Source organism: Scylla paramamosain, chromosome 25, assembly GCF_035594125.1.
Source record: "Scylla paramamosain isolate STU-SP2022 chromosome 25, ASM3559412v1, whole genome shotgun sequence".
NCBI lineage: Eukaryota > Metazoa > Arthropoda > Malacostraca > Decapoda > Portunidae > Scylla > Scylla paramamosain.
The window spans coordinates 13,660,446-13,686,901 of record NC_087175.1 but is presented as its reverse complement, the minus strand read 5'-3'; the positions used below and the strand labels follow the sequence as shown (position 1 = coordinate 13,686,901).

The 26,456-nt window shown below is 40.4% G+C and overlaps 1 protein-coding gene across 1 annotated transcript in view; it reads right to left on the bottom strand.

The window, feature by feature from the left end:
- Positions 1 to 26,456, bottom strand: part of LOC135113220 (uncharacterized) — a 633,180-nt gene that overhangs the window by 106,329 nt on the left and 500,395 nt on the right. The window contains exons 51-52 of the mRNA XM_064028389.1: positions 18,733 to 18,914; positions 3,155 to 3,301 (exon numbers count right to left, since the gene is read on the bottom strand). Coding sequence (XP_063884459.1) covers positions 3,155 to 3,301; positions 18,733 to 18,914 — 329 coding nt within the window. The remainder of the gene's footprint in view (positions 1 to 3,154; positions 3,302 to 18,732; positions 18,915 to 26,456) is intronic.

The window sequence follows — 26,456 nt, the reverse complement described above, 5'->3', positions numbered from 1 at the left end:
TCATTAAATTTAAATGATTGCTTACTAACAGGTCCAAGTCTAGTGTCTGACCTATTATGTGTCTGACCTATTAAGATTTAGACATAAAAAATATGCCTTCATATCTGACATAGAAAAGGCCTGCTTGATGGTAAGACTTAACAAAAAAGACAGAGAATATACTAGATTTTTTGTGGTCTAGAAATCCATTAGATCCTAATTTCCCATTTGACACCTATAGGTTCAAGGTAGTTTTATTTGGTTTTGGGCCATGTTTTCTCAATATCTACTTAATGCTACCATAGCCTTACTAATATTCAAGAACGGGAGGAAACTATTAAGAACATAAAACAAGGATTATAAACACAACCTACAGGGGGCAAATAATCAAGGAGATCTAGAGCAATACTGGCAAATATAGAGAATATTTAATGAATACCACCTATAAGAGAAAGGGTAACAAACAGTCCTAAGTTGCTAAATCAATTTGAGCTAAACAATGTTATATCTAGTAAACAAGACCAGTTGAAAGTACTAGGTGCAGATACATCCATACTTAAAATCAGTGGCTCTAAAGATCCTGATAAAATTATAAAAAGATCTTATTTGAATATGGTCTCAAAACTGTTTGACTCACTAGACTTATTACTTCATGTAACCATCAAATCTAGAATGTTCCTACAAGACCTTTGGAAACTATCTCACCCTACCTGATGAACTTTGTGATCAGTGGGAATCACTTAACAGAGAACTTAAGATAAGTAAAATAAAAATCCCTAGAATAGCCACAACACAACAGAAAGGAGATTTACATATATTCAGTGATGCCGGCAATAAGGCCTCATGAGCATGTGCCTACCTTTGTAGTAATGGGCAAGGACACTTGATAATAGGAAAAGCAAAAGATTACCCCATTTAAAAAACTCATTATCCTTAAACTGGAATTGACTGTTGTCTTCCTAACTGTTAACTTTACCATTTTCATCCTTGAGGCTTTTAAAGGAATAAAATCATCTCCAGTACTAACTTATGACATGACAGCCATATTGCTCTATAATGGTTACAGAGTTAGAAGACATCACCTGCATAGGTAGCCAAAAGGGTAAGGTAAGGTAAATAAAATCAATTCATTCCTGGCTTAAGGGTAAATTATGTGGCAACTAAAGATAACTCAGCGATCTCCTAACTTGGGGAATAGGCACAGATGAGTTGTGGAAATCCTCTCTGTGATGGAAAGGACCCTCTTGGCTGACCCACAAAAATGAATGGCCAGAGGGACAAATTAATATTGCTCAACCTACTGAAACAGAAGTGACTGAATAAAGTAAAAACAAAACTAATGTAAATGCTCACTAAAAGGGTCTGGCTATCACTGCCCACCTAACAATGAAGGTGGAATAAATAAGTACAGCAGAGGGAAGGCTAATTAAACTGATAAAAAGAGAAGAATTTTCTAAAGAATAAACATTCTCCTGAAAAAGATTGACAGATTATCACACTCAAATATAATTCTCCAGTTAGGGTCATATCTTGATAATGACATCATCAAGTGCAGTTGAAAAATTCAATTGGCTAACTTGCTTGAATCAACCAAACATCCTATTTTGCTACTTGGCCATCACCACATATTCAAGCTGCTAATACAAAGATGTCATGAATTAAATCATCATTATAGCATCAACTTTGTAATTGTATATATGAGATAGAAATAGTGGATTCCTAAACTGAGGCAAGTAGTAAAGGGAGTGTTAAGATGCAAAATATGCTAGAAATATCAGGACAAAGCCTATTCTCATGCTTGTGAACCCTCCAATATCACAGAAGTGGATTTTACTGATGCCCTTAAGGTCAAGGGAGAGGCTGATCAAGTCAGCAGGGCATACATTGTTCTTTTCACCTGTGCTATCACCAGAGCCATCCATCTAGAAGTGGTCCCTCATTTAACAAGTAAAAATTTCTTAAATGCAGACAAGCAGACAACATTTTTCACATATCACATTAAGTGCTAATGCAACAACCTTTATTACTATGGCCAGTTATATCAAAGAAATTATCCAAAACCCTCAAGTAAGTAATCATTTAACATGAATCAACTGTGGTTGAAAGTTCATCCCAGCTAAAGCTCCCTGGTTTGGTGCTATATGGGAAAGGTTAATAGGAACATTAGAAAGCTGGTTTAAGAAAAGCACTTAGCAGGGCCTTAGTCACATCTGGTGAACTGCACACTGTCATCTTAGAATCCTTAGAATCCACTATAAATGACAGATCCTCAACTTATGTACCCAGTAATATTGATGAACTCAATGCCATAATCCCTTCACAGTTATTAAGGGGCAGCACACTGAAGTCCTTCCCAGTCAGCATTCACTAGAAGAAATATCTGATCCATCAAATGGTTCCCCATAAAATTTAAAGGAAAGAATCAATTACATAAATAAATTGTTAAATCACCTGTGGAAAAGGTAAGTTTCAGAATATCTTTTATCTCTAAGAGAGTGCATAATTGCCAAAGAAGGCACAATATGGCCACAACCCAGGGACTTGTGCAATGAAGATACTTGTATCACGGTGTGAAAATGTGTGCATAGGCAAACTCTACTACATCACAGATATTCACACATCACTGCCAGGAGAATACTATTCCTGTTTACATCCACAGACACATTTCTTCCTTTCATGACTCTTTGTATGTGAATCAATGATCTCTCTACCTTTCACAATTCTTACTCTATCCCTCAATATCTTGCTATGTTATCTAGCACTATTCCCAATTACTCAAATTCATTCATTTTCTCTATTCTTTCTTCTTACATAACAACCTCACACCTTTCTACAGCTGGCACATTCATCCTCAAGATATCCTAAAATCACACACCACTTCTCTCATCTCAAACACTATTATCACTTTACTTTTCTCAGCACTTAACCTTTAGTTTCCATCTCATACACAGCTTTTGGAAACAATCCACCACTCTGAAATTTCCTTTCATTCTCTGCCAGCAAGACAGTGCCCACTACATATAGTCGTGTTACTAAAGCCCATCCCACTCCGACCTGTTTCAGCCTGGCACCAACATTTCCTACTTTAGCTTTCATCTTACCAACAAAGCCATCCATGAATACTGTGTGTCAATGAACATCAGATATAGAGCAACATGTTAATTAATTATCTCACTTGAACTCAGGAATGCTGCAAGAAGAGGAGTTGGCAAGGGATGGAGTGGGACGCTTCCAGCCAGCACAAAAGTTTTCATCCTCTTCATTAATGATTCCAGTGGTGCTACTACATTCTCTTCCTAACTTCTGCATCACACCCGGCACACTAAGAAAATATTAGAAAAAATGTTTTTGTTATTACACATACTACTACTCATAATTATTAATTATTACTAAAGTCATCGCCACAGTAAACTCATACCAACATCTAACAACTATGAGAAATAGGAACGAAAGAGAACCTCTTCTCATTTTCTTGTATTAAGACATTTGAACCCATTTTCTATTACTTGCTCTCCCAAAACCCTGTATCTGCCTTCATTCATCTTTTTGCTGTCATGGGAACTACACATCCTTCCAGCAGTTACAGTGGAACCTTGATTCTTGAACTTAATTCATTCCTAAATGCCATTTGAAATCTGAAATGTTTGAAAACTGAAATCATTTTCCCCATTGGAATCAATGTATATTGGATTAATTCATTCCCAGACTGATGCTCCCACTGCTAAGATGGCTGCTCCACAACATCTCCAGCTCAGAAATTATTTATCTAGAAATGATGTATTGAATGAACTTAATGATGAGAAATTCATCAGAAGATACTGTATTTAATGGTATGCAAAACTCACCTTTTTTTTCATAAAAAATAGCTCTAAAAATCACCCTGCATCTTATATGCAAATGTGAGGCCTCTTATAGATTTAATTTTGAAATTTCCTTCACCTGTACACCTGAAGATTTACACCAATGTATTATAGGGAAGGGTACTATATCATATTTTTAAACCATAATATGATGTAAGGAAAAGTTGAAAATGAAAACACAGCCCTGTTCAGTGACGTGCAAGTGTGTCGTTGACATCTTGTCAGCTGAGCTGCATTCTTCACCTTGCCTCCATCACTAGGCCACTACCTTTGTTTTATTACTGTAATCATGCAAGATATAAAATTTTTACTATTGTGATTGCTTGTTTTTTGTTCAGTTGTACCACTAGCTTGCTTTAAACAATACATGCTTAAATACATCAAAAAAAATCCTGAATATGCCCTGCTGAAATAGGTCTGCATCTTATATGCCCATGCATCTTATATACCATCAAATATGGTATTATTTAGACCCTACAGGTATTCTGTTTGTTATTGACCTAATGAGGGAGGCCTTAGAGTGTGACAAAGAAAGGAGCAACCCACCTACCACCAAAATGAAGTTGATCATAACACTTAAGACATCTTGCTGCTGGGAAAAGCTACTGGGAAAATGCAGTTGTGCGGTTGTGATGGCATTGTAGGGTCATCAAGAGAGCCACAGGTGGCTCAGGAGATGGGATTATAGTGAATCCCCAGTTTACTGCGGTTCAGTTTTCACCGGTTCACTTTTTCATGGTTTTTTCTTGGAACCTAATTATTTTTACAATGCAGAAAATCCCATTTTATCTTGGAAAAATCAGCTATTATATTTGATAAAAAACAAGCTAAATCATGGCGTAGGTTGAAGAAATACCCAGATGAGGGTTTAGGTGGACTTGTATATTTGGTAACACTGCCTGCTGATAAAGCTGTGGCCAGGTGGAGGCAACAGCACAGTTCACATCAGCCTGTCACTGTCAACAGTCAGCTGCTGGCAGGCAGAGTGGGCACCAGCTGGTGTTGATTGGTCAGCCGTGCAAGCAGTAAATTTTGTTGCCACTCTCACAGTGTTTATGAGCTGATGTACTTGGATTGGTGGCAGTGTGGCATGTCTGTGGGAATGCTGTAAATTGCTGTTACTGTTGGGTGGTTGTTGGATTGGATAATTGTGCAGAAGCAGATTTTGTCGCCAGTTGACATTGTGTATGGGTTGTTATCCCTGTGGTGGTGGTTTAGTGTGTTATGTAAGTGTTATACAAACATTTTGGTTATTGTTGGGTCAGTGGTGGTGGTCGGTGTGTTGTGCACACAGTGTATGTTCCTAATTTGCTGAGTTGGTGGCTAATCACCATTACTGCCATGAGATGAGTGGTTTAATTAGTGGCTTTTTTTTCTTCTTCTTTCTGAACCACAGTCAATATATCAGGGATTTTAGTACTTTGTGGGTGCCTCTGGAACATAACCCTTTGATGAACTGGGGATTCACTGTACTTTTAACCTAACCAAGACATTGTTTGTTTACATCGAGGCTCTTCAATGGGATCACATTTACTGTATTTCAAAGATTAAATTACAGTCTTACACACAGTACCTCTACTCAAAATATATAAAAAATAAAGGTAATACTTATAGAAACTATAAATTAATAATAAACAGCAGCTTTAACTTTGTATTTTAATATTTAAAACACTTGTGACTTTGTTCAAAAACCAAATTATGGTACAGCAACTGAAGCAATTATAAGTTCAGAATTTTGTTTGAAAACCGAATTGTTTGAAAAGAGAGGCATTCGGTAATTGACATTCCACTATAAACTGTTTTCAACAGTTGAGTTGAAGTGTTCTGGCAATGTGCTTTCCTGTATATGTCAAGTGTCCAAGGTCCCTTTCATCTGTGGATATAGATCCTTATCTGGAATGTTTGTTATGTGGGCAGGTTGTTTGTATATTTGATTCTTGTGATAAGTGTGTCACTTGTCACACAAGCAGTTTCAACTTTATATGGATAACATGAAGGTCCAGCTTGAGTGTAGAAAAGGTTCTGCTTCAGGTAAGAAATGGAAGCATGTTTCCTCATCTGCTAGTGATATTGATAAGAGAATGTGTAGATGGAGACTTAAGATTGTCTTTCCCGGGCTTTGTTTTCCCCACTCCTGCCTTCTTCAGGTGAGCCATGTGCTCTACCCAGTGATCCCAGCTGGGGTACAGGCAGCACACCGCAGCTGATGGGTGTTGGTGAGTATGGGGCTGAATTGGTACCAAAGGAGGCCATGGGGATAAGCAGGTTCCCTCCTGTTTGTGGTAAGGGTAAGGCAGTGTATAGTGTCTGGGATACCTTAAGCACTGGTTACAGTAGTGGGGTTGGTGAAAGCCACACAGCTTCCATGCCTGGTGACCTGCCCCTACTGAAGATACGGAGGCTGGCGTCAGCCATGAGGTCCCCATATCTGGCAGCCAGACTCTTATCCAGGATATAGAGGATAGTGTCTGCCCCAATGCTCCCATACCTAGCAGCCAGCCTCTTCTCCCTAACAGTGGGTTAGGCCCAATAGTTTCTTCCCATGGCAGTCACCCACTTGTTCAGGATGCATCTGTTGGTGTCAGCCATAAAGTTCCCATGCCTGGCGACCAACCTGCTATCGTAACCAGCAGTTTAGGCCATTACCAACCTGCTCCCTTGCCAGGCAGCCATCCTCCTTCCCCTGATGATGGGAATGGAGAGGATGAGGAGGAAGTGCCTTCCACTCTGAGGATTTGTTCTCCTTTTTTGCACCTCATAGGCCTTGTGAGGGAGTTTCTTAATCTGCCTTCACCTGATGCTTCATCCTCCTCTGAGCTCACTGGTGTGGGGAGAATGCAGGGGTTAGCTGTTACTGGTCCTCCCCCTGTGGCACTACCACATTTGCTTATGTCTTAAGCTGTGCATGAAGAGGTCCAGAATAGATTGGTCTGTGAGTCTAAGCCTTGTTCAGTTACCTTTTGGTTACCTAAGGATTGGTATGGCAGGACAAGGTCCTTCTATCTACCAGAGGCTGCCACTCTGGATCCTCCTCCGGTTAATCCATACAGTGTTTAGTATGTATATATATACATACCTCTTAGGAAACTGTTTAGTATGTACATATACAATTTCTTTTTTGAGCCATATTAGTTTTTATTTTTATTTGTATATACAAGACTTGTCACTAACATTAACAAAGAATATTTTGACAAGTCAGGAGCGAATGTTTTCATATACGTATCTATCTTTTAGACTCTGAGTTATTATAGACTGAATACTTTTCTAGGAAGTGAAACATATTTGGGGACCATTTTGTTTTTTTGATGCCTATGTCAACATGCATATAATATCAAAGAAGTATAATGAAATTGAATGCTACAGTATTGGAGAGGGATAAAGATTTTGATTATAAATGTTTTGGCACACAGACATTGTTGCAGAACTGGCAACACAGGATGGGCTGTTGGCCCTAAACAAATTTCTCATAGTCACTCCTTTCCATAGAGACAGTGACTTCGGGCTGTTGGCCCTAAACAAATTTCTCATAGTCACTCCTTTCCATAGAGACAGTGACTTCAGTGTTGGAGTCACTGGATGAGGGGATTAAGTGTCCCTGGATCTTAAGGATGCCTATTTTCAGATTCCAATCCATCCTTGTTCTAGCAAATACCTGCAGCTTGTCTGGTGTGGCAGATTTTCAGTTTTGGATTATTTGTTTTGGTTCACCACCACCCCACAGGTATTTACCAGTGGCTGCATGGGAACATCAACAGGTCTTCAGCCTGTGCTGTTATTTGGATGACTGGCTGGTCACAGGGAATACTTTTTGGATGTGTGTGAGAGTGACCAGATCTCTGATTCAGTTGTGCAGATGGCTGGGCATTCAGTTAAATTTGCCCAAGTCAGACTTAGTACCCAGTCAGTGAAAACAGTATCTGAGTATAGTACTGGATTCACAGAGGGACTTGGTGCTTTCATCACCAGACTGAGTAAATCAGTTTCTGCTCATGGTGCAGAGTTTTTTAGGGGACATGGCCTCACCAGTAGCTCCTGGATCATTTGACTTCCTTAGAGAGACTAGTGCCAGGTGGTCAAATGCCTTCTTGGTCCCTTCAGTGGTGTCTGAAGAGGCACTGGAGGACAGTGTTAGAACCAGTTTGGTGGCAGGTTCCACCATCGCAACAGTGTCTGAAGGACCTTGCTTGGTGGATGGTTCCTGAACATGCTGGCATGGGGTCCATGTGTGATGGCTCCACCAGACCAGACTCTGTTCATGGATGTATCTCTTCACAGATGGGGGGGCCTATCTTGGGGACTCTCTGGCATCAGGAGTGTGGGCCCCTCAGGAAAAGGAGTTGCACATCAACTACCTGGTGATGAGAGCAGTCTTCCATGCTCTACAGTTATTTTGCCAAGACTTGACCAGCTCAGTGGTGTCTCTCATGTTGGACAATTCAACGGTAGTGGCCTACTTAAAGAAATCAGGAGGGAATCGGTTTGAGACTGTCAGATCTGGTGGGGGAGATTCTCCAGCGATGCGAGAGTAATTCAATCTCTCTTTGCCCCAGGTTTGTGCTAGGTCAGTGCAATTTTTTTTTTTTTTTATGTAGGAGTGACACCAGCCAAGGGAGAGAGAGAGAGAGAGAAAAAAGAAGAAAAAAAAAAAAGGCCCACTGAGATGCCGGTCCTTGAATAGGATCTAAAGCAGTAGTGAAAAACTAAAGGATAAGTGTCTTGAAACCTCCCTCTTGAAGGAATTTAAGTCACAGGAAGGTGGAAATACAGAAGCAGGTAGGGAGTTCTAGAGTTTACCAGAGAAAGGGATAAATGACTGAGAATACTGGTTAACTCTTATAATAGAGTTGTTCCCATATGAACCTCTTCATTTGGGCTTGTTAAGGAATGTTGCTATGAAGACCGTTTTCCTTTTGGCCTTAGCATCAGCCTACAGAGTACCATATTTTCTGGCATATTAGATGCACCTCTACATAAGACAGACCCCTATTTTACAAGGATGTTTTGTGGAAAAAGAATTATTATGTTTCATCATAAAGTTATTGAAAAAAATTGTAGTGTGTGTGTGTGTGTGTGTGTGTGTGTGTGTGTGTGTGTGTGTTTTATGTAAGAGGGCCACTGGTTAAGGGCAACAAATTTTTTTAATAAAAAGAAAGGAACATTTAATGCCTGTTCCCATAGAGATGTCAGATAAAATAATAAAAAAAAAAAAAAACACAGGATAAGTGTCTTAAAACCTCTCTCTTGAAAGAGTTCAAGTCATAGAAAGGAAGAAATACAGAAGCAGGTAGGGAGTTCCAGAGTTTACCACAGAAAGAGATGAACGACTGAGAACACTAGTTAACTCTTGCATTAGAGAAATGGACAGAAGATGGACAAGAGAAAGAAGAAAGTCTTGTGCAGCCAAGCTGCAGGAGGAGGGGAGGCATGTAATTAGCAATATCAGAAGAGCAGTTAACATGAAGGTAGGAGTAGAAAACAAGATATGCAACATTGCGGCAATGAGAGTGAAGCTGAAGACAGTTGATAAGATGAAAAGCTTTTGATTCCACCCTCTCTGAAATAGTGGTATGTGAAGCAAGCTCCATACTTGGACAGATAAGACCCCTTGTACAAAGTTAGCAGCTAGGGTAGGGAGGGGTGAGAAAAACTGGCAGAGACAACACAGACTGCCAAACTTCATGGAAGCTGCTTTAGCTAGAGGTGAGATGTGAAGTTTCCAGTTTAGATTATAAGTACAGGACAGACCGAGGATGTTCAGTGAAGAAGAGGGGATAGATATCAGGAAGGTTGTGTCGAGTTGATAAACGGAGGAACTGAGTTTTTGAGGCATTGAACATTACTAAATTTGCTCTAACCCTATCAGAAATTTTAGAAAGATCAGAAGTCAGGCATTCTGTGGCTTTCCTGCATGAGCTGTTTACTTCCTGAAGGGCTGGGCATCTACAAAAAGGCGTGAAAAAGTGCAGGTTTGTATCATCAGCGTAGGAGTGGATAGGACAAGAAGCTTGGCTTAAAGCAGTGGTTCTCAAACTTTTTCATGAGCGACCCTATTTGAAACATTTCATTCCTTCGCAACCCATGATTGATTCATATGTGATGAAGTTGTAGAATAAACCAATAAGAACGAAAGATTATTATTATTATTATTAGTTAATAAATATAGTAAGTAGTATATGAAGCAAGATATTATATAATTATACACACACACACACACACACACACACACACACACACACACACACACACACACACACACACACACACACACACCCACACACACACACACACACACACAAATGACTGCAAACGGCACAACCTCCCTCGCCTGCAGTCGGTGGAAATTAGACACCGCGCACGAGCCTGCATGGGCCCACTGCCAGTCCAACATACGTGTTTGATACAGGAGTCATTCCTGTCAGAGACACCATTACATGGGGGCCCAGGAGGAGGGAGGTGGGGGGAAGATGAACATACATAACAAAAGTAATTTGTGGTTAAAGAAGAATAATTCAATTAAGTAACTGAAATACACTGAAACACTGAAAGCATGATAATGTTCCTGTGTCCCTGCGACCCATCAAAATTGATCTCGCGACCCAACTTTGGGTCGTGACCCATAGTTTGAGAACCACTGGTTTAGAGGATCATTAATGATTAATAGGAAGAGAGTGGATGACAGGACAAAACCTTGAGGAACACCACTGTTAATAGACTTACAAGAACAGTAACCATCTACCACAGCAGCAATGGAACGGTCAGAGAGGGAACTTAAGATAAAGTTACAGAGAGAAGGATAGAAGCCAAAGGAGGATAGTTTGGAAATCAAAGCCTAGTGCCAGACTCTATCAAAAGCTTCAGATATCATCCAGATAATCCTCCATCAACTCCAGCAGTCTTCCTCCAGTTTTTCCAAAAGTTTTTATCTTTCATAGCAATCTTCAGTGTGGTACTTTGTCAAACACTTTCTTCAAGACTAAGTAGACACCATCCACCCATCCATTTCTCTCCTGCACAATATTGACTAACCCTGAATAAAAGGACAATAAGTTCATGGAGCATAATCAAAATCCAAATTGACAATTTATCAAAACTTTATCTCTTTCCAAATGTTCCATACATCTTTCCTTTATTATTCTCTCACATAATTTTCCTACAACACTAGTAAAGGACACTGATTTCAGTGGGTTTTCCTTATTTCCTCTTTTGAATATTGGTGTAATATTTGCTCTCTTCCAATATTTTGGTACTCTTCCCTATGAGAGTGATGTCACCATTAGACTGTCAATTTCATCAGCCAGTTGTTCTCTACATTCCTTCAATATCCAGTTTGATACTCCATCTGGACCCGTTGCTTTATTTACATCAAGTTTTTCCATCATCATAAGTATTTCTTCATAACTGACTGGGACTGTACTTACTATACTCCTGACCAACTTATCCCTTGCAGCAACAAACTTCCCTTCCACAGTAAATACTGATCTGAAACTATTGTTCTTAACCTCCACCATATCCTGTGCATCATCATAGATTTTTCCTTCAACTTTCAATTTCGATACACCTTCCTTCTTCTTCATCTTCCCATTAATATGTCTAAAGAATAGTTTGGGTTCATTTATACACTTATCTATTATATCTCTTCCATAGTTTCTTCTCTCCATTCTTATCATCTCAATGTACTTGATTCTAACATCAATATATTCCTCCCACCTGCTATGTTTTTCTCTTCTTCTATCTATTCCAAGCATTCAACTTACGATTTCTAGCCTTTTTGCATTTTGTATTGAACCATTCTTTACCCTTTCTACATCTTGCTCCTCTTCTAGGTACAAATTTCTCCACAGCAGAATTATATATCCTCTTAAATTCATCCCATTTTTCCTGAACGTCCTCTGCATCTTCACAGTCTCTCCAGTCCACGTGTGTGTGTGTGTGTGTGTGTGTGTGTGTGTGTGTGTGTGTGTGTGTGTGTGTGTGTGTGTGTGTGTGTGTGTGTGTATGTATGTATGTATTTACCTAGTTGTATTTACCTATTTGTGAAATACAGGACAAGAGCCACACTAGGCTTGTGCTGTTTTGTCTCCATATCGACTTTTATCTAGATTTTCTTTAAATTTATGAATTGTCTTTGCACACACAGTCTCATCCTTAAGTTCATTCCACACTGCTATACTTCTGTGGGGGAAGCTATGTTTCTTGATGTCTCTTCTGCAAACACTCCTTTTCAATCTCCTTCCATGTCCTCTTGTGTCTCTCGTATCTGGTATCAAGAGGTCTTCTCTGTCCAACTTTTCCATTCCTTCCATTATTCTATATATTGCTACCAAATCACCTCTTTCCCTCCTTTTTCCTAGTGTAGTCAGGCCCAATCTCTTCAACCTTTCCTCATAACTATACTCTCTTAAACTTGCAGGGATTTTAGTTGCACCTCTCTGGATTCTTTCTAACTTTCTTGTATTCTTTTTCAAACTTGGTGACCACACTAATGCTGCGTACTCCAATCTCGGACATATCATCATTGTTATCAGTTTTTATCACATCTTCATGTGATGTGATAAAAGAGAATGCTATCTTGATGTTTCTCAGCAGATTATATGTTTCTCCTATAATTTTGTTTATGTGCTTCCCAAATGATAAATTATCAGTAATAATTACTCCAAGGTCTTTTTCCTCTGATCTTAGAGATTTCCTCATTCCCTAAGTAACAGTTGCCAACTGGTCTTCTCACAATTTATCCAAATCTCATCACACTACATTTTTTAGCATTAAACTCTATGTTCCACTTCAATGACCATTCATTAATCTTAATTAAGTCCTGATTTAAAGCATTGCAATCCTCTTCATTTGTTATCTTCCTCATAATCTTAGCGTCATCAGCGAAAAGGTTCATGTAACTTTCTACACCTTCTTTCATATCATTTATATAAACTGTAAACATAATAGGTGCAAGTACCAAACCTTGTGGGACTCCACTTATTACTCTTCTCCAGTTTGACCTGCTGCCTTTAATTACTGTCCTCATTTCTCTGTTTGTCAAAAATTCAGTCATCCACTTTAACAGTGATCCACCGAGACCTCCATTTTTTTCCAATTTCCATATTAGTCTTCTGTGTGGAACTTTATCGAATGTTTTTCTCAGATCTAAGTACATGCAGTCACCCATCCATCTCTCTCTCTTGCACTATATTACTCTTGAGTAGAAACTTAACAAATTCGTAACACAAGATCTTCCTTTTCTGAAGCCAAACTGTTTCTCTGTTATCACCTTGTTGTCTTCTAGGTATTTCACCCATCTGTTCTTGATAATCTTTTCACAAATCTTTGCCACCACACTTGTGAGTGATACAGGTCTATAATTTAATGGATCTTCTGTACTTCCGGTCTTGTGGATTGGGGTAATATCTGCCCGTTTCCAATCTATGGGTACTCTACCTTTTACCAGAGTAGTGCTAATTATATTGTGCAGCGGTGAGACTAATTGTGAGCTACACTCTTTTAAAATCCAACTCGAGACAACACCAGGGCCCATTGCTTTCCTTACATCCAGGTCTTCCAACATATTCTTTATTTCCTCTACTGATGTTTTAATCTCCTTTAGGTCGGTCCCTTTTTCTAATGCTCTCCTCTCACCTCTGAAATAATTTTCCTTAGTAAACACAGAGTGGAAGTATCTGTTAAATACTTCAGCTATCTCTTCTGGGTCATCTACTGTCTCTTCTCCAGTTTTTACCATGCTTATTTTATCCTTACTCTTTAATTTTCCATTAATGAATCTATAAAATAATTTTGGTTGGTCTTTACATTTCTCTACAACGTTCTTTTCAAATTTTTTCTGCTCATCTCTGCGAGTTTTGACATATTTGTTCCTCTTCCTTATATAATTGTTCCACAGGTCCAGTCTCTTGTTCTTCCTCCACTTGTTCCATGCTTTTTCTCTCTCTTCAATCTAGCTGTTGCACACCTCCTATTGTACCAATCCTTTTTGAAAAGGCTCTCTGTTGATCTTTTGGGTACCCATTTCTCTACTCCCTTATTATAAATGTCCAGGAAAGCTGTCCACTTTTCCTCTATGTCTTCCTTTTGAATAACTATGTTCCAATTCACTTCACTGAAATACTTCCTAAGTTGTCCAAAGTTAGTCTTGCTGTAGTTTACCTATTCTCTTCTGTGGTCCTCTTTTCTTATACTGAGGTTATTATCCATAACTGTGAACTGAATCAGCACATGATCACTTTTTCCTATTGGGTTTATGTATTTAAGGTCTTCTACTATTCCTTGTTCCTTGGTGAAAATTAGATCGAGCCTTGAAGGTGCTTCATTTCCCCTAAATCTTGTGTCATCTGTAACCCAATGTGTCAGGAAATTTTCAATAGCCAGGTCCAGTAGCTTGTTCCCCCATGATGACTCACTGCCTTCTGTGGTCCAATTCTCCCAAGATATCTCTTTACAGTTAAAGTCCCCCATCAGGAGTATATTGTCATTTTCTTCAAGCAGCTCTGCCAAACATGTCCTTGTGTTCTCAAGCATTTTCTTATATTCATCCTCTCTCCAAGAGTTGGAATAGGGGGGAACATAAGCCACCACAACATTATGGTATCTTCCAATATTCAGTTTTAAGCTTATTTTCAATACTTCTGCCTTCTCCACCCCATATGTGACAGATTCCACTAATAAATGCTTCCTAACTAGAAGCATCACACCTCGTCCCTGTTCATTCTTTTTATTTCTTATCCAGAGGTGGTATTTTCCTTCACCAATATTTAATATATCCCCTTCACTTGCCAATTTAGTTTCAACGATTCCTATGATGTCTGGTTTCTCCTCTTTTAAATAGTTTTCTAGTTCCAACACTGCCAACATTAGTCCATTTATGTTCATGTATGCTACTTTTAGTCTTCCCCTTCCGAATTTACTGCCCTCCTGTACCACTTTCTCAACCTAATGTCCATGACCCTCCAAAAGAACTGTTTTTTTCTCCACCTCTGATAGTTTTTCGTTTTTTTTCATTTGCTTCTTTTCTTAGTTCATTTATAATATCTCTCTCTTCTCTGGTTCTATATTTTTCATTTATAATATCTCTCTCTTCTCTGGTTCTATCTTTTTTTTTTATCCACACTTGTTTGTATTCTTCCACCTTGGCCAGTTTCCAGGATTTACTCAGTGTTTCTTCAGCTGCCACTTGTGACCTAAACCATATTTTCATAGGATGCTGTTCACCCTCAACATATCTACCCAATCTTTTAATTTCTTTGATCTCTCCAGTTAGCTCTTTTTCTTCTTGTAATGTCCCCACTAATTTTTCCAAACACATCTTTGCTTTCTTTTCTCTTTCAGTCCACTGAGGTGTACACTCTTCCTTCAAGCCGAATATCACAAGTTTTTTTCTTATCCACAGTGTCTCTCACCAAGTTTTCTTTCTGTTTTATAACTTGAACAACTTTTTCTGTCAGCTTTGTGTCGTTTGCCTTTGTTTGTTCCTCAACAGTTTTTCTAAAATCAATATTTTCTTCCTCTTGTTCTTTCTTCCAATTTTCCTGTTTTACATTTAACTCTTCCACTTTGCCTTCATATTCCATTGCTTTCTTTTCATATAACATTATTTTTTTTATGTAGACTGTCGTATGCACCTTTCCACACCCCCTTCTCGGTGATCAAAGTTTCAACCATCTTCTCCATCTTGTCAAATCTATCCTTCATTTTGGTTTCCAGTGTGATAATTCTCCTTCTCATCATTGCTTCCCCGACCCTTTGGTCCTCTTCCCAAAATCCTGAGAAGTCTCTCTGTCTCACCTTCAGGACAGTCCCCATTGGTGTAAACAACATAGTGGGGACCAAAGTAGCCCCCTCTTCACAACTCATTATAACAATTTAACTGCTTTCTACAAAACACTTTTGGAGACGAGACAGCAACGAGTAAAACCAGCGTGAACTCTCACCTTTGTATTTCCACTAGGGCAGCTCTCAGCAACATAGATGGCTGGATTTTTAGGAGTGCCTGTTTGTGTTGACTTCTCTGTCCACCATGACAGTGTGTGTGTGTGTGTGTGTGTGTGTGTGTGTGTGTGTGTGTGTGTGTGTGTGTGTGTGTGTGTGTGTGTGTGTGTGTGAGAGAGAGAGAGAGAGAGAGAGAGAGAGAGAGAGAGAGAGAGAGAGAGAGAGAGAGAGAGAGAGAGAGAGAGAGAGAGAGAGAGAGAGAGAGAGAGAGAGAATTACTAAGTTAAATGAGACTGACTGAGAATGGAAATGGATGGAAGGAGCATAAATTAGAAGGAAATGGATGGAGGAAAAACTTAAAAGGAGTAGGGGACAGGAAAGGAGAATACTTATTTTTCAATACTTCCTCTCTTCCTCTAATTCTTTACTCACTCCTCACCTGGTGCTTATATTTAATCTTTCTACTTTCTCCCTGTCCTCCCATCCTCTTCCTCCATCCTTCCTTCACTTATTTGCCTCATGTACTCTCCTTCCTGTGTTTGTCCTGTGTTTTTTCCTTTCCTCTCCCCTCCTCTTTCATCTTGTCTCAAACCTCCCTCCCTGTCACCTCCCCTCCCCCTTATCCATCAGAGATAAGGGACAAGGGAGAGGAAGGAAGAGGAGGGCAGAGAAGGGAGGAGGGGAGAAGAGGAGGAGGAGGAGGAGGAGGAGGAGGAGGAGGAGGAGGAGGAGGAGGAGGAGGAGGAGGAGGAGGAGGAGGAGGAGGAGGAGGAGGAGGAGGAGGAGAGAGAGAGAGAGAGAGAGAGAGAGAGAGAGAGAGAGAGAGAGAGAGAGAGAGAGAGAGAGAGAGAGAGAGAGAGAGAGAGAGAGAGATATTATTATTAATAACAATATTTGTGCTTAGTGTATTATTGCTTCAACTCCACACCTATAGGCCAAGGCTTACAGGCATCTGTACTATGGCTGCATTAGACACAGTAATTATTAGATACTTTTTTCAATAAAAAGTGCATCTAATGTGCCAGCAAATATGGTAAGTGAAATTCATGCAACTGCTGCAGAGGTTCATCATTCTGAGGGTTGGTCTATCATGACAATTTCTTTGGCTTTTGACCAATATTCAGCCTACAGGTGGCAATTCTCAGTCAGAATTCACAATACCAATTTTTATAGAGTTTGCTGGCAACTTGGAAGAGGACAGGTTTTTATGCCTTGTTAGAGCTAATAGGGAGTGCCTTCATAGGACCAGGGACCTAGGCACTTGGTACATCCTCACACCATTCCTATGTGGATGTGTAAAGTTATCCAGCGTGCATATGAAGAAGAGATGCATCTTGTTAAGGTGTGGGTACATGAAGTTTGGGCAGTTGCTACTAGTGCCTTGCTCAGGAAGAGATCTCTTCCTACAATGTTCAAGGCAGGGATCTGGAAGTGTACATCCATATTTGCATCTTTTTATGTCAGGGACATTACACATTGATATTTGGATATCTTCTCCCCAGGCCCAATAGTATTGACTCAAGTATAATTCACTAATTTCTTATATGTATACTTTTTTTTTGCCTTGAGGGAGTATTGGTACTTTGTTGTTTTCTTTGTTTTGGTTGTTTTGTTACACCATTTTTTGGCATAGGACATGGATGCTGCACATATGCCAAACAATGTCCTTTACACAGTAAGTTTTGGGTACGTAAGGGATATTATTCCTTAGGTTTGAAAGCTTATCCTAAGGTGAGGTCATCCTTCCTCCTATACCTGGGAATCAATTCCCTAGCAATAATTAATAATTAAAGGTAGTAGTATGTGTAATAAGAAATGGGATTTTCAAATGTAAAATCCATTTTTATCTACATACTTACCCCTAATTATTAATTATAATTGAGTTTTCCTTCCTCCCTCCCCTCTATAACTGTTAGGTTAGAAGTGAATGAAGGCAGATACAGGTTTTGGGGGAAACAAGCAGTAGAAAATGGGTTCAGATGTTAGACATTGGCGTAAGTTTGCTGTGGGGATTAAAGAATTATCAATAATTAATAATTATGGTTAAGTTTGTAATGAAAATGGATTTTACATTTAGAAATCCTATATTCACACTGCTAGAAAAGAGAAAAAGAGGAAGGATGTATTAGCTTTGAGAGAAGCAGCTGGGTGGATATTTGGAGATAGGTGTCATGTGGTACTTATCACACAATTCATTTGTAGATCTAGATACAACATCTGGCTTTATCATAATTTATATCGTAGGATAATTGTCATCACTGCAGAGTCTGGTCTTATAATGCCAACATATCTCCTACATAAACTTATATTTAGAAAACTTCAACTGATACACGAGTATAAAAAATGGTGCATATTTTTTAACTGTTTCAGAATATGTGATCTGTCTGTTTATCTCTCTAGCACATCACTCCCAATGGAAACATCCCTCAAGAGGGTGCCCATGGCAGAAGACCCTTCACCTTCCCTAATCCAAACTTTCTCTTGCTTGTTCAAGACCTTAGTCTCCACTAATAATTCTTTTAACCTATCCTTCTATCTTCCAGGTGGCCCTCCTCCCCTATTAGCATCTTCAACTTTACTCACATATAATTCCTTTATAAACTCTTTGGTCTTCATCTTTTTAATTTAGCTTAACTATCTCAGTGTAGTCTTTTTTACCCAAGGTCTTCATCTTTTTAATTTAGCTTAACTATCTCAGTGTAGTCCTTTTTACCCAATTCATCACTCTTCAGTTTTAACAGTTTGCATTCACACTTATATCACATCAGAATGTATGGATATTTTGCAACTACATCTCCCTATAGGATCCATGCACATAGGTTTAAGAGATTAAGCATATACTTCTGAAAGAAAGAGAGTGATTGAAGCTGTCTTGCTATTACCTTAACCAAAGACAGCTACTGACATTCTATTAGCTTCTAATCCCTTCACATTCAATCCATCCACATATCACCAGAATCACCTGCAGGTATTCTTCTTGATCCTGATCTGCCTGATGGTGGCATACCCCATGATGCGGTTTGCCTGATCATTAAGGAAACCCTTAAGGCCGTATGGTTCCTTGCCATTGTAGTGCTCGTCAGCTCTCAGGTCCCCCATCAAGCCATTCTCCAGATAGAACCACAGACGATCAGCATTGGTCACCTGCAACAGTGCAGCATGAAACTGGTAACATGATAGCATATTCAGGTCTTATGTGTAAAATATTATTGCCAGCATGAGTACTGGAAATATTTTGTACTTATTATAGTTTCCAGTTTGTAACTCAAATATACTTCAGAAGTGCCCCAGTTTTAACTTTTATTATAACATTAATGTTGCCACCACAGTATGTCAGTGATTTGGGTTCCACTGGAACTAACAAATTTGGCCTGGCCTGCCAATTTATTAGTCAGTCTAACAATCTATCTCTCTGACACCTTGCTCCTTCAGTGAGTGGTACCTCATGAGGCAGCCACAGTCATAAAGCCTCCATCTCTTTCTGTCCAAGCATTCTCTTCTTGGTTGATCAATCACTCAGCCTCTATCTACACCTCTCTCACATATGTATTTTTATTACCTTATATCTGCCTTCCTGCACCATAAAAGAACATTCCAAATGGCTTCCCTATCCAACCCTTCATATGTTTCCTCCATATACAAGAAGGGAGTATACAACTTTTTTTTACCATATCCTAAGCAATTTTCTCTTATAATTCTAATTGCAAAAAAATTGCAAAAAAATTTTAATTGCCTATCTATAGTCAGTGCCAAACAACTTTTGATATTCTGCCAACATGAATGTTACACTACACAAACTGGCATCTCACTCATCAATCTGAAAAAAAATTGACTGTGAGAAAATAACGTGGCAACTTAGAATAGTCTCTCATATGTTTGTAAAAATATTCAATAACAGATTGTGTTTAACATATTGACATAAGAGAGTTATCTTTTGTGACTGTTCATTGTTTTGGCTTGCAGAATGGTTGTGTTTATTTTTTAACATATATATATTTTTTTTATGTAAGAGGGTCACTGACCAATGGCAACATGATTATGAGGGAAAAAAAAAAAGCCCAGTTAAATGCCAGTTCCCAAAAGACTGCCAATTACAAAGATCAGATAAACAAGTCAGATGACAGGATAAGTGTCTTGAAACCTCCTTCTTGAAGGAGTTCAAATCATAGGAAGGAGGAAATACAGAAGTAGAGAGGGAGTTCCAGTTTAACAGAGAAAGGATTGAATGATTGCATTAGAGAGGTGGACAGAATGGAGTGCGAGAAAGTAAGTCTTGTTCAGTGAGATCGCAGTGGGAGGGGAGGCATGCAGCTAGCAAGATCAGAAGAGCAGTTAGCACGAAAATAGTGGTAGGAGATTGCTTGAGATGCAACACTGCAGTGATGAGAGAGGCAGAAGACAGTCAGTTACTGTGTGATGCCTGGAAAATATACAAGTTATGTATGATAATGTAGTACGAGTGATAGAATGGTGAAAGAAATACAAAAATCAATTGCATAAGTGATGCCAATAAAAAGACTGAGTGCACTGATGAAGAAATGGCACAATGAGGAATGCGATGATGTGCCTTATCACAAACATGTCAATGAACTATCCCAAAAAGTTTGTTCTGGTAACTCACTGAAATGAGAATGTTCTGCAATAATAATGTCAAACCCAGGCAGAGAATATTACTTAGGTTTAAGAAAGGCAAGTAGGAAACAAGACGATTCCTGGGGACTAAGTAGTGCAGATGAGAATTGTGGCCAATCAGCAACTGCCAGGTGGGCAGCATGGATTAATACTCAGATCCAGCTTCACAACCCCAGCCACCATCTTCGCTCTCTGGTTCTGACACCCAGTAAGGAAGGATGTGCACTGTTACCTGAGAACCTCACTCCAGACACCCAATACAGGCAGGAACGGTGAGTTGGTGGTCACCATGTGTTGACAGCAACCCCCCTGAGGAGCAGCCAGCAAAGAGATGACACAAAAACATTTCCCATAGGTGCTATCAAGGTGGACCAGGTCAACCAGCAAGTGGACCAGGTGAAGCTAGGTCAACTAGGGGAAATGAGGTGAAGCCAGGGACCATGTGGACACCATGAGGCTACTAAGGACCATGAAGGAGAACAGCCAGAGCTACCTGCGAGCCTCCATCTCACGGTTACCTTTCCTCTCACTGGATCTTCACACTGCCATGTGGACTGGCAAGTCCATATGGCTATCCAGGGCCACTTTACACCTAGATCCCAACCTGTCTGCAGGAACAGCACAGACATCTACTCAACCACAAGACAGATAAGCACTCCAGGATCCAAAGTATTTGTTAGCTTAGATAGATAGGTAGTGCAGCCCCTAAGGGGATTTCAATAAATAAGGATGTTGTATTGAAGGTAATAAATGCACCTCTGTGGGACCCAGCCAGTCACTTACCAGCACACTCATGAGCCCTCAGCACCTGTAAATACTTACCTGTGAGCAATACTTGTGAGGTGCTGTTACTTGACATGCTCTGCTGTAATCTGCTTATGCCTCTTAAAATCCTTGAGCTACTGCAAGTGTTTTATTTACATAGAAGACCACAACAGGGATTTTCTGGTGACAAGGATGGGATTGTGACACTGTAGAGTGCTCACTCACCCTTCAAGTACCCATCCTACTGGGCACCTGTAGCTTGGAGGAGATGGTGGAATTCATGGTGTTGTAGCTCCAGATACAGCAGCAGCAGCAGCAAATGCAACAACTAATGGAGCAACAGCAGCAGCAACATCAACAGCAGATGCAAGCTGTGTTATAAGCTTGTGGCAGTAGTGGGCAAGTAATAGTGCCTACCACAACTACACCCAGTTTTGCTTCATCTGATTCTACAGTTGAGTTGTGGACTGACAACTGGGTGAGGTTTTGCATGTTCATCGAAGAAAATTCTGTGCCTGAGGAGAAATAAGCACAGGTGTTCTGACCAACCAGTCTGCCACAGTCTACAAGTTGCTGGCTAACCTGGCTGCTCAACAGATGCCTCTCAAGAATATTAATAAGCTCTTCATGGATGAGATACTAGCCTTCATGAAAGACCAGTTTGACCTGAAATGTTTCACTGTTCATGAGCAGTTCAAGTTCTGGAGTGACATGCAGAACAAATCAGGTGAAACAATCTATGAGCTGGCAGTGCATACACACCAAGACACTGCCACATGCAACTTTTTCCCAATCAATAACCAACAAGACAAGGCACTATGCACCTGCTTCATTTGTTCAGTCAACAATGAAGGTGTCCTGAAGGCCCTTTCCAAGATAAAGAGCGATGAACTTGATTTCACTCATGTCATCCAGACTGCAATTGAAGTGAAGGATGCTACCAAGGTAGTGTTGGAACTATTATTCCAACAGGGAAATTAATGGTGATGGAAATTAGTTCATTTAAAGTATAACAATCCAGTGTGATGAGTGCATGAAACAATGGGGATCTGGATTGAACGGATTCATCATACCGGAGCAAACTGATATCAATCCACTCGATAAGCTGGGAGTCAGACATATTCAAGCAGCAGTCATATAAACATACCCACTCTTTCATCCAAATTTGACTCCAGCCAGCAATCAGTTTGCACCAACACTCCTTCTCAATTATCTGCCATCCTGGCAGACATTCCACCCAAACTCCAGCTAAGTACTCTATTTAGTAGCAGGTCTGTGTGCTGATAAGTACTTAGTTAACTATATGTCCACTTGAACTAAAGTAAATATTTATAACCTGGCCTTGGCCCATACATGCTAAGTTGCCAAAGTGGCCAAGGAAACCAAACAAGTCCACAAGATTCACCAGGACAAGTCGTCCCAATCACAACAGAGGATTCATTCCAAGTCTGTAGTATAAGGACACTGTTAAGTGCTACAAGTATGGCAAGATGGGTCATAAAGCTCCTTCCTGCAAGATTAAGGAAGCCATGTGTTCTTTCTGCAAGTGCAAAGGTCATTTACAAGTTATGTGTTGCCATAGGGAATGACAAGAGAGGATTGATGAAGTGAAATGTATCTCAAGGTATGAGCTCGTGAAGCAGGTCACTATGGAAGAAAAAAAAAGCTTCCAAAGCTTGAAATTCCTATCAACATCCAAGGTTTGGAGTGTCAAGCAGAGTTGGACATGACCACCAATGGGAATTTCATCCCCACAAAAATATGGAAACAGCTTGAGAAGCCACTGTGTGGTACAAGTCTGCAAGTAAGCACCTGATGCGCATCCTGGGGAAATTTGTGTCAAAAGTGAAGTCACTCGACTCGGGCCTGGAGCACTGCATCCCTTTCATTGTGTCTTCTGTGCCTCACCTAAACTTACTGAGAAGGGATGCCATTGCTGCACTGAAGATTTCCATGGATTGACTCCTCAACACCCTGCAGCATTCAGCTGAAAATGATTGGCAAGCTTCAGCTAGACACATGATTGCAGAGAGCTTATCAGGAGTTGTATGGTGAGCTTCTTGACCTATTCAACCCTGAGTTGGGGTGCCTACAAGACTTCAGACTGGAAATTCAATTCAAGGCAGATGTTATGCCAATCTTCTGCATGCTGAGATCCATACCATTTGTCATTCAAGATGATTTGGCCTGAGCATTTGATACAGCCATCTCAAAAGGGGTCTGGAAGCCTGTGGAATTCAACGTGTATAGTATCTCTGTGGTGCCAGTATGAAAGCCTAAGATTCATGTGTGTGGTGACTACTCAGTGACTATCAATTAGCAGCTGGAGAAACGTCACCCACTGCCTCTCACTGAGGATTTGATGCACAAGCTGGGGGATGGTTATGGGTTCACCAAGATACATCTGAAGGATGCCTACAATCAAATAAAGATGGGACCAGAGAGCCAATGAAGACCTGTGCAGAGTACCCACTCAGGAGTTTTGCTTCAAATGCACCTTCCTTGTGGGATCACTTCAGCACCTGAGTATTTTCAAGAGATAATGAAGCAATTAATAAGTGACCTCTTGGGTGTTGCCATCTATCTAGATGACATCCTGGTCTATGGATCCACTGCACTGGAGCACCTGAAAAATTTATATGGTCTTCTCCAGCACTTAGATGAGAAATATTTGCATTGCTAGTGAGAGAAGTACATTTTTGCTGAAATGCAAATGACACACACTATCTAGAGAAGGGATTGCCAGACGGGCAAAGGTAAATGACATTATCAAGATGATGGTGCCCACAGACATTACATCTCAAGTCTTTCCTCAGTACTGTGCAATTCTATGTAATGTTTTTTTCCCAAACCTATCAACCATGGCAGAGCCTCTACATCATTTGACCAGGAAAGACACTACTTGGAAATAGGGTGCAGAGGAACAGAACTCTTTCCAGAAAATTAAAGAGCTTCTGTCCAGGGATACTGTGTTGACTCATTTTGATCCTTGTACACTGACTGAAATCTCTCGTGATGCTTCAAGCACTGGGATTGGGGCTGTGCTTTTCTACTGCTATTCAGATGGCAGTGAGTGATCTATCACCATTTCCAATATTTTAACAAAGTCCCAGGAAAACTATAGCCAGATATAAGAAAGACTTTGGCTATTATGTCTACCTTGAAAAATCCATCATTATCTCTATGGCATCATTTCATGCTAGAAAAGGATCATAAATCACTGATAACATTGTTTGGATCAAACAAGGCCAACACTGTGCCAGCCAGTTGGCTCAATGGGCATTACAGTTAAATCAGCACAATTATTCCAATGAGTACAAGAAGACTGCTGATCATCAAAATGCAGATGCCTTGATTAGATTATAGGCTGGTGCTGATGATGTGTTTGACAGGAAGGAAAGTGTCAATGACATAGATATTATCTGCTCAATCAACATGATTAATGACTAAGTTAAGCCATTAAATGCAGCAACACTGGAGAAGGAGTCCAACTCCAAGGATAAAGTAGTCTTGACCATAATGCAATATTGTCAAAAAGGCTGACCACCAAAGAGTAAAGATGGGAATAGCAGGGTGGAGGATTATCGAGAACTGGCAGATTCAGTAGTGGGTGTTCACCATATGGATTCAGAGTAGTAATTCCTGCCAGCCTGCATGACCATGTTCTGCAACTCCTTTACCTTGGGCAGTTCGGGCAATGTATCTTGCTCATATAGCAGTTTACTAGTATGATAATGATGTATAAGTCACATCGGTCATAACAATTATTATTGTATACATTCATCATTCATATATTTCATTGTCCAGTATTCCATGTGCACTGTTCTCATGTGGCCAGTCCAATCTATTTTTAACCTTTTCTCCTTCCTCTCTCCTTCTCAAGAGAATATCACACCTTCCCTACATTCCTGCCAGTCCTTAGGGAAAACACCTGCATTGCTTTCTGTGTCTTCCTCACAGGTCTGTGTCTTCCTCAAAGAATAGCGACCTCTGTCATTGGCTCCTTTACCCCATTTCCAGGTACTTGATTGGCCATCCCTTCATCTCAGATTCTTAACCCTGATCCCCTTTCTTTCACATAAATAGAGCCTGTATGCATAGCTAGAGTCAGAATCTTCTGAGAGAGTTAGATCAGATCAGAGTCAGTCTTCAGTCAATCATCAGTCAGTTTTCAGAGAGCATAGATCAGATCAGAGACAGTTCATAGAGAGTCAAGCATCATCATGTCTTTCGTAATCTGTCTCAATATCACACGTGTATACATCTGCCCATCATTAAATAAAAAAAGTACATCTATCTGTTATGTTATCTTCACTTGCACAAATCAACCATAGTCTACACCACTACCCACGTACTTTATGCTGCCAGTATTCATCGCAGAATCAATGAGACACTATCATCTATCCTGCCACCGTCATCTCTAGCAACATCCAGGAAATCAATAAAGAACAATGTGGTGTGCAGCAGCATTGTGCGATCGAAGAACACACAAACCTCTCAACTCTCTCAAAATCCAGTACACATTGAGACACGCATATCATGACAGCATCACAGGCAAGTTGCAAGGCGTCACCTTCATCACATAGAAGAAATCATGTATGTATCGCTATCAACGTAGCAAGTCGTGGTCCTGATCCTGCCTGTCCATCACCACACTCAAATCCTGGGTCAGCTCACCTCACCGGCGCCCGCTCTGCCCCAGTCACCTCTGCTCCCACCCACACCACTGCTTTGACCCAACACAGCTGCCCATGTCACTGCAGCTGTCCCACTTGCATCGCTCCTCACATGGGCACATACACATCCTCACATGCTCTCCGCCACTCCTGCCTCATCTCCCCATGGCCACACTCATCAGCTGCTGCCATTCCTGCTCATCACGCCATTCCTGCTCACCCTCTTTGGTTTGCCTGGTCGCCATCCCTGCTTCTTCCTGAGGTGTGAGTGTTCCTTGGCTCCTTCCCAAGCCATCCCCACCCACCACCCTCTCCTATCCTGGTACTCACAGTCACACCTCATCTGGTCATCTTCCCAGGCCGCAGTACACACTGGGTTGCCCCACCTGTCTGCTGCTGTGCACCTCACCGCCACCTGGTTGCCACACCTGTCCGCCGTCATCTCCCCACCACTGCCCTCTCACTGCCCAGACTTGCCAAGATCATCTCTTCCCGCCTCCACCCTGATTCCTCCCAGCTGTGTTCTCCAGTCATCTGGCCATCACCTTCATCACAGCCAAAATTTAAGTATTCAATATCATTCTGATTATTCTTGTCTTCTCCACTCTTCCTT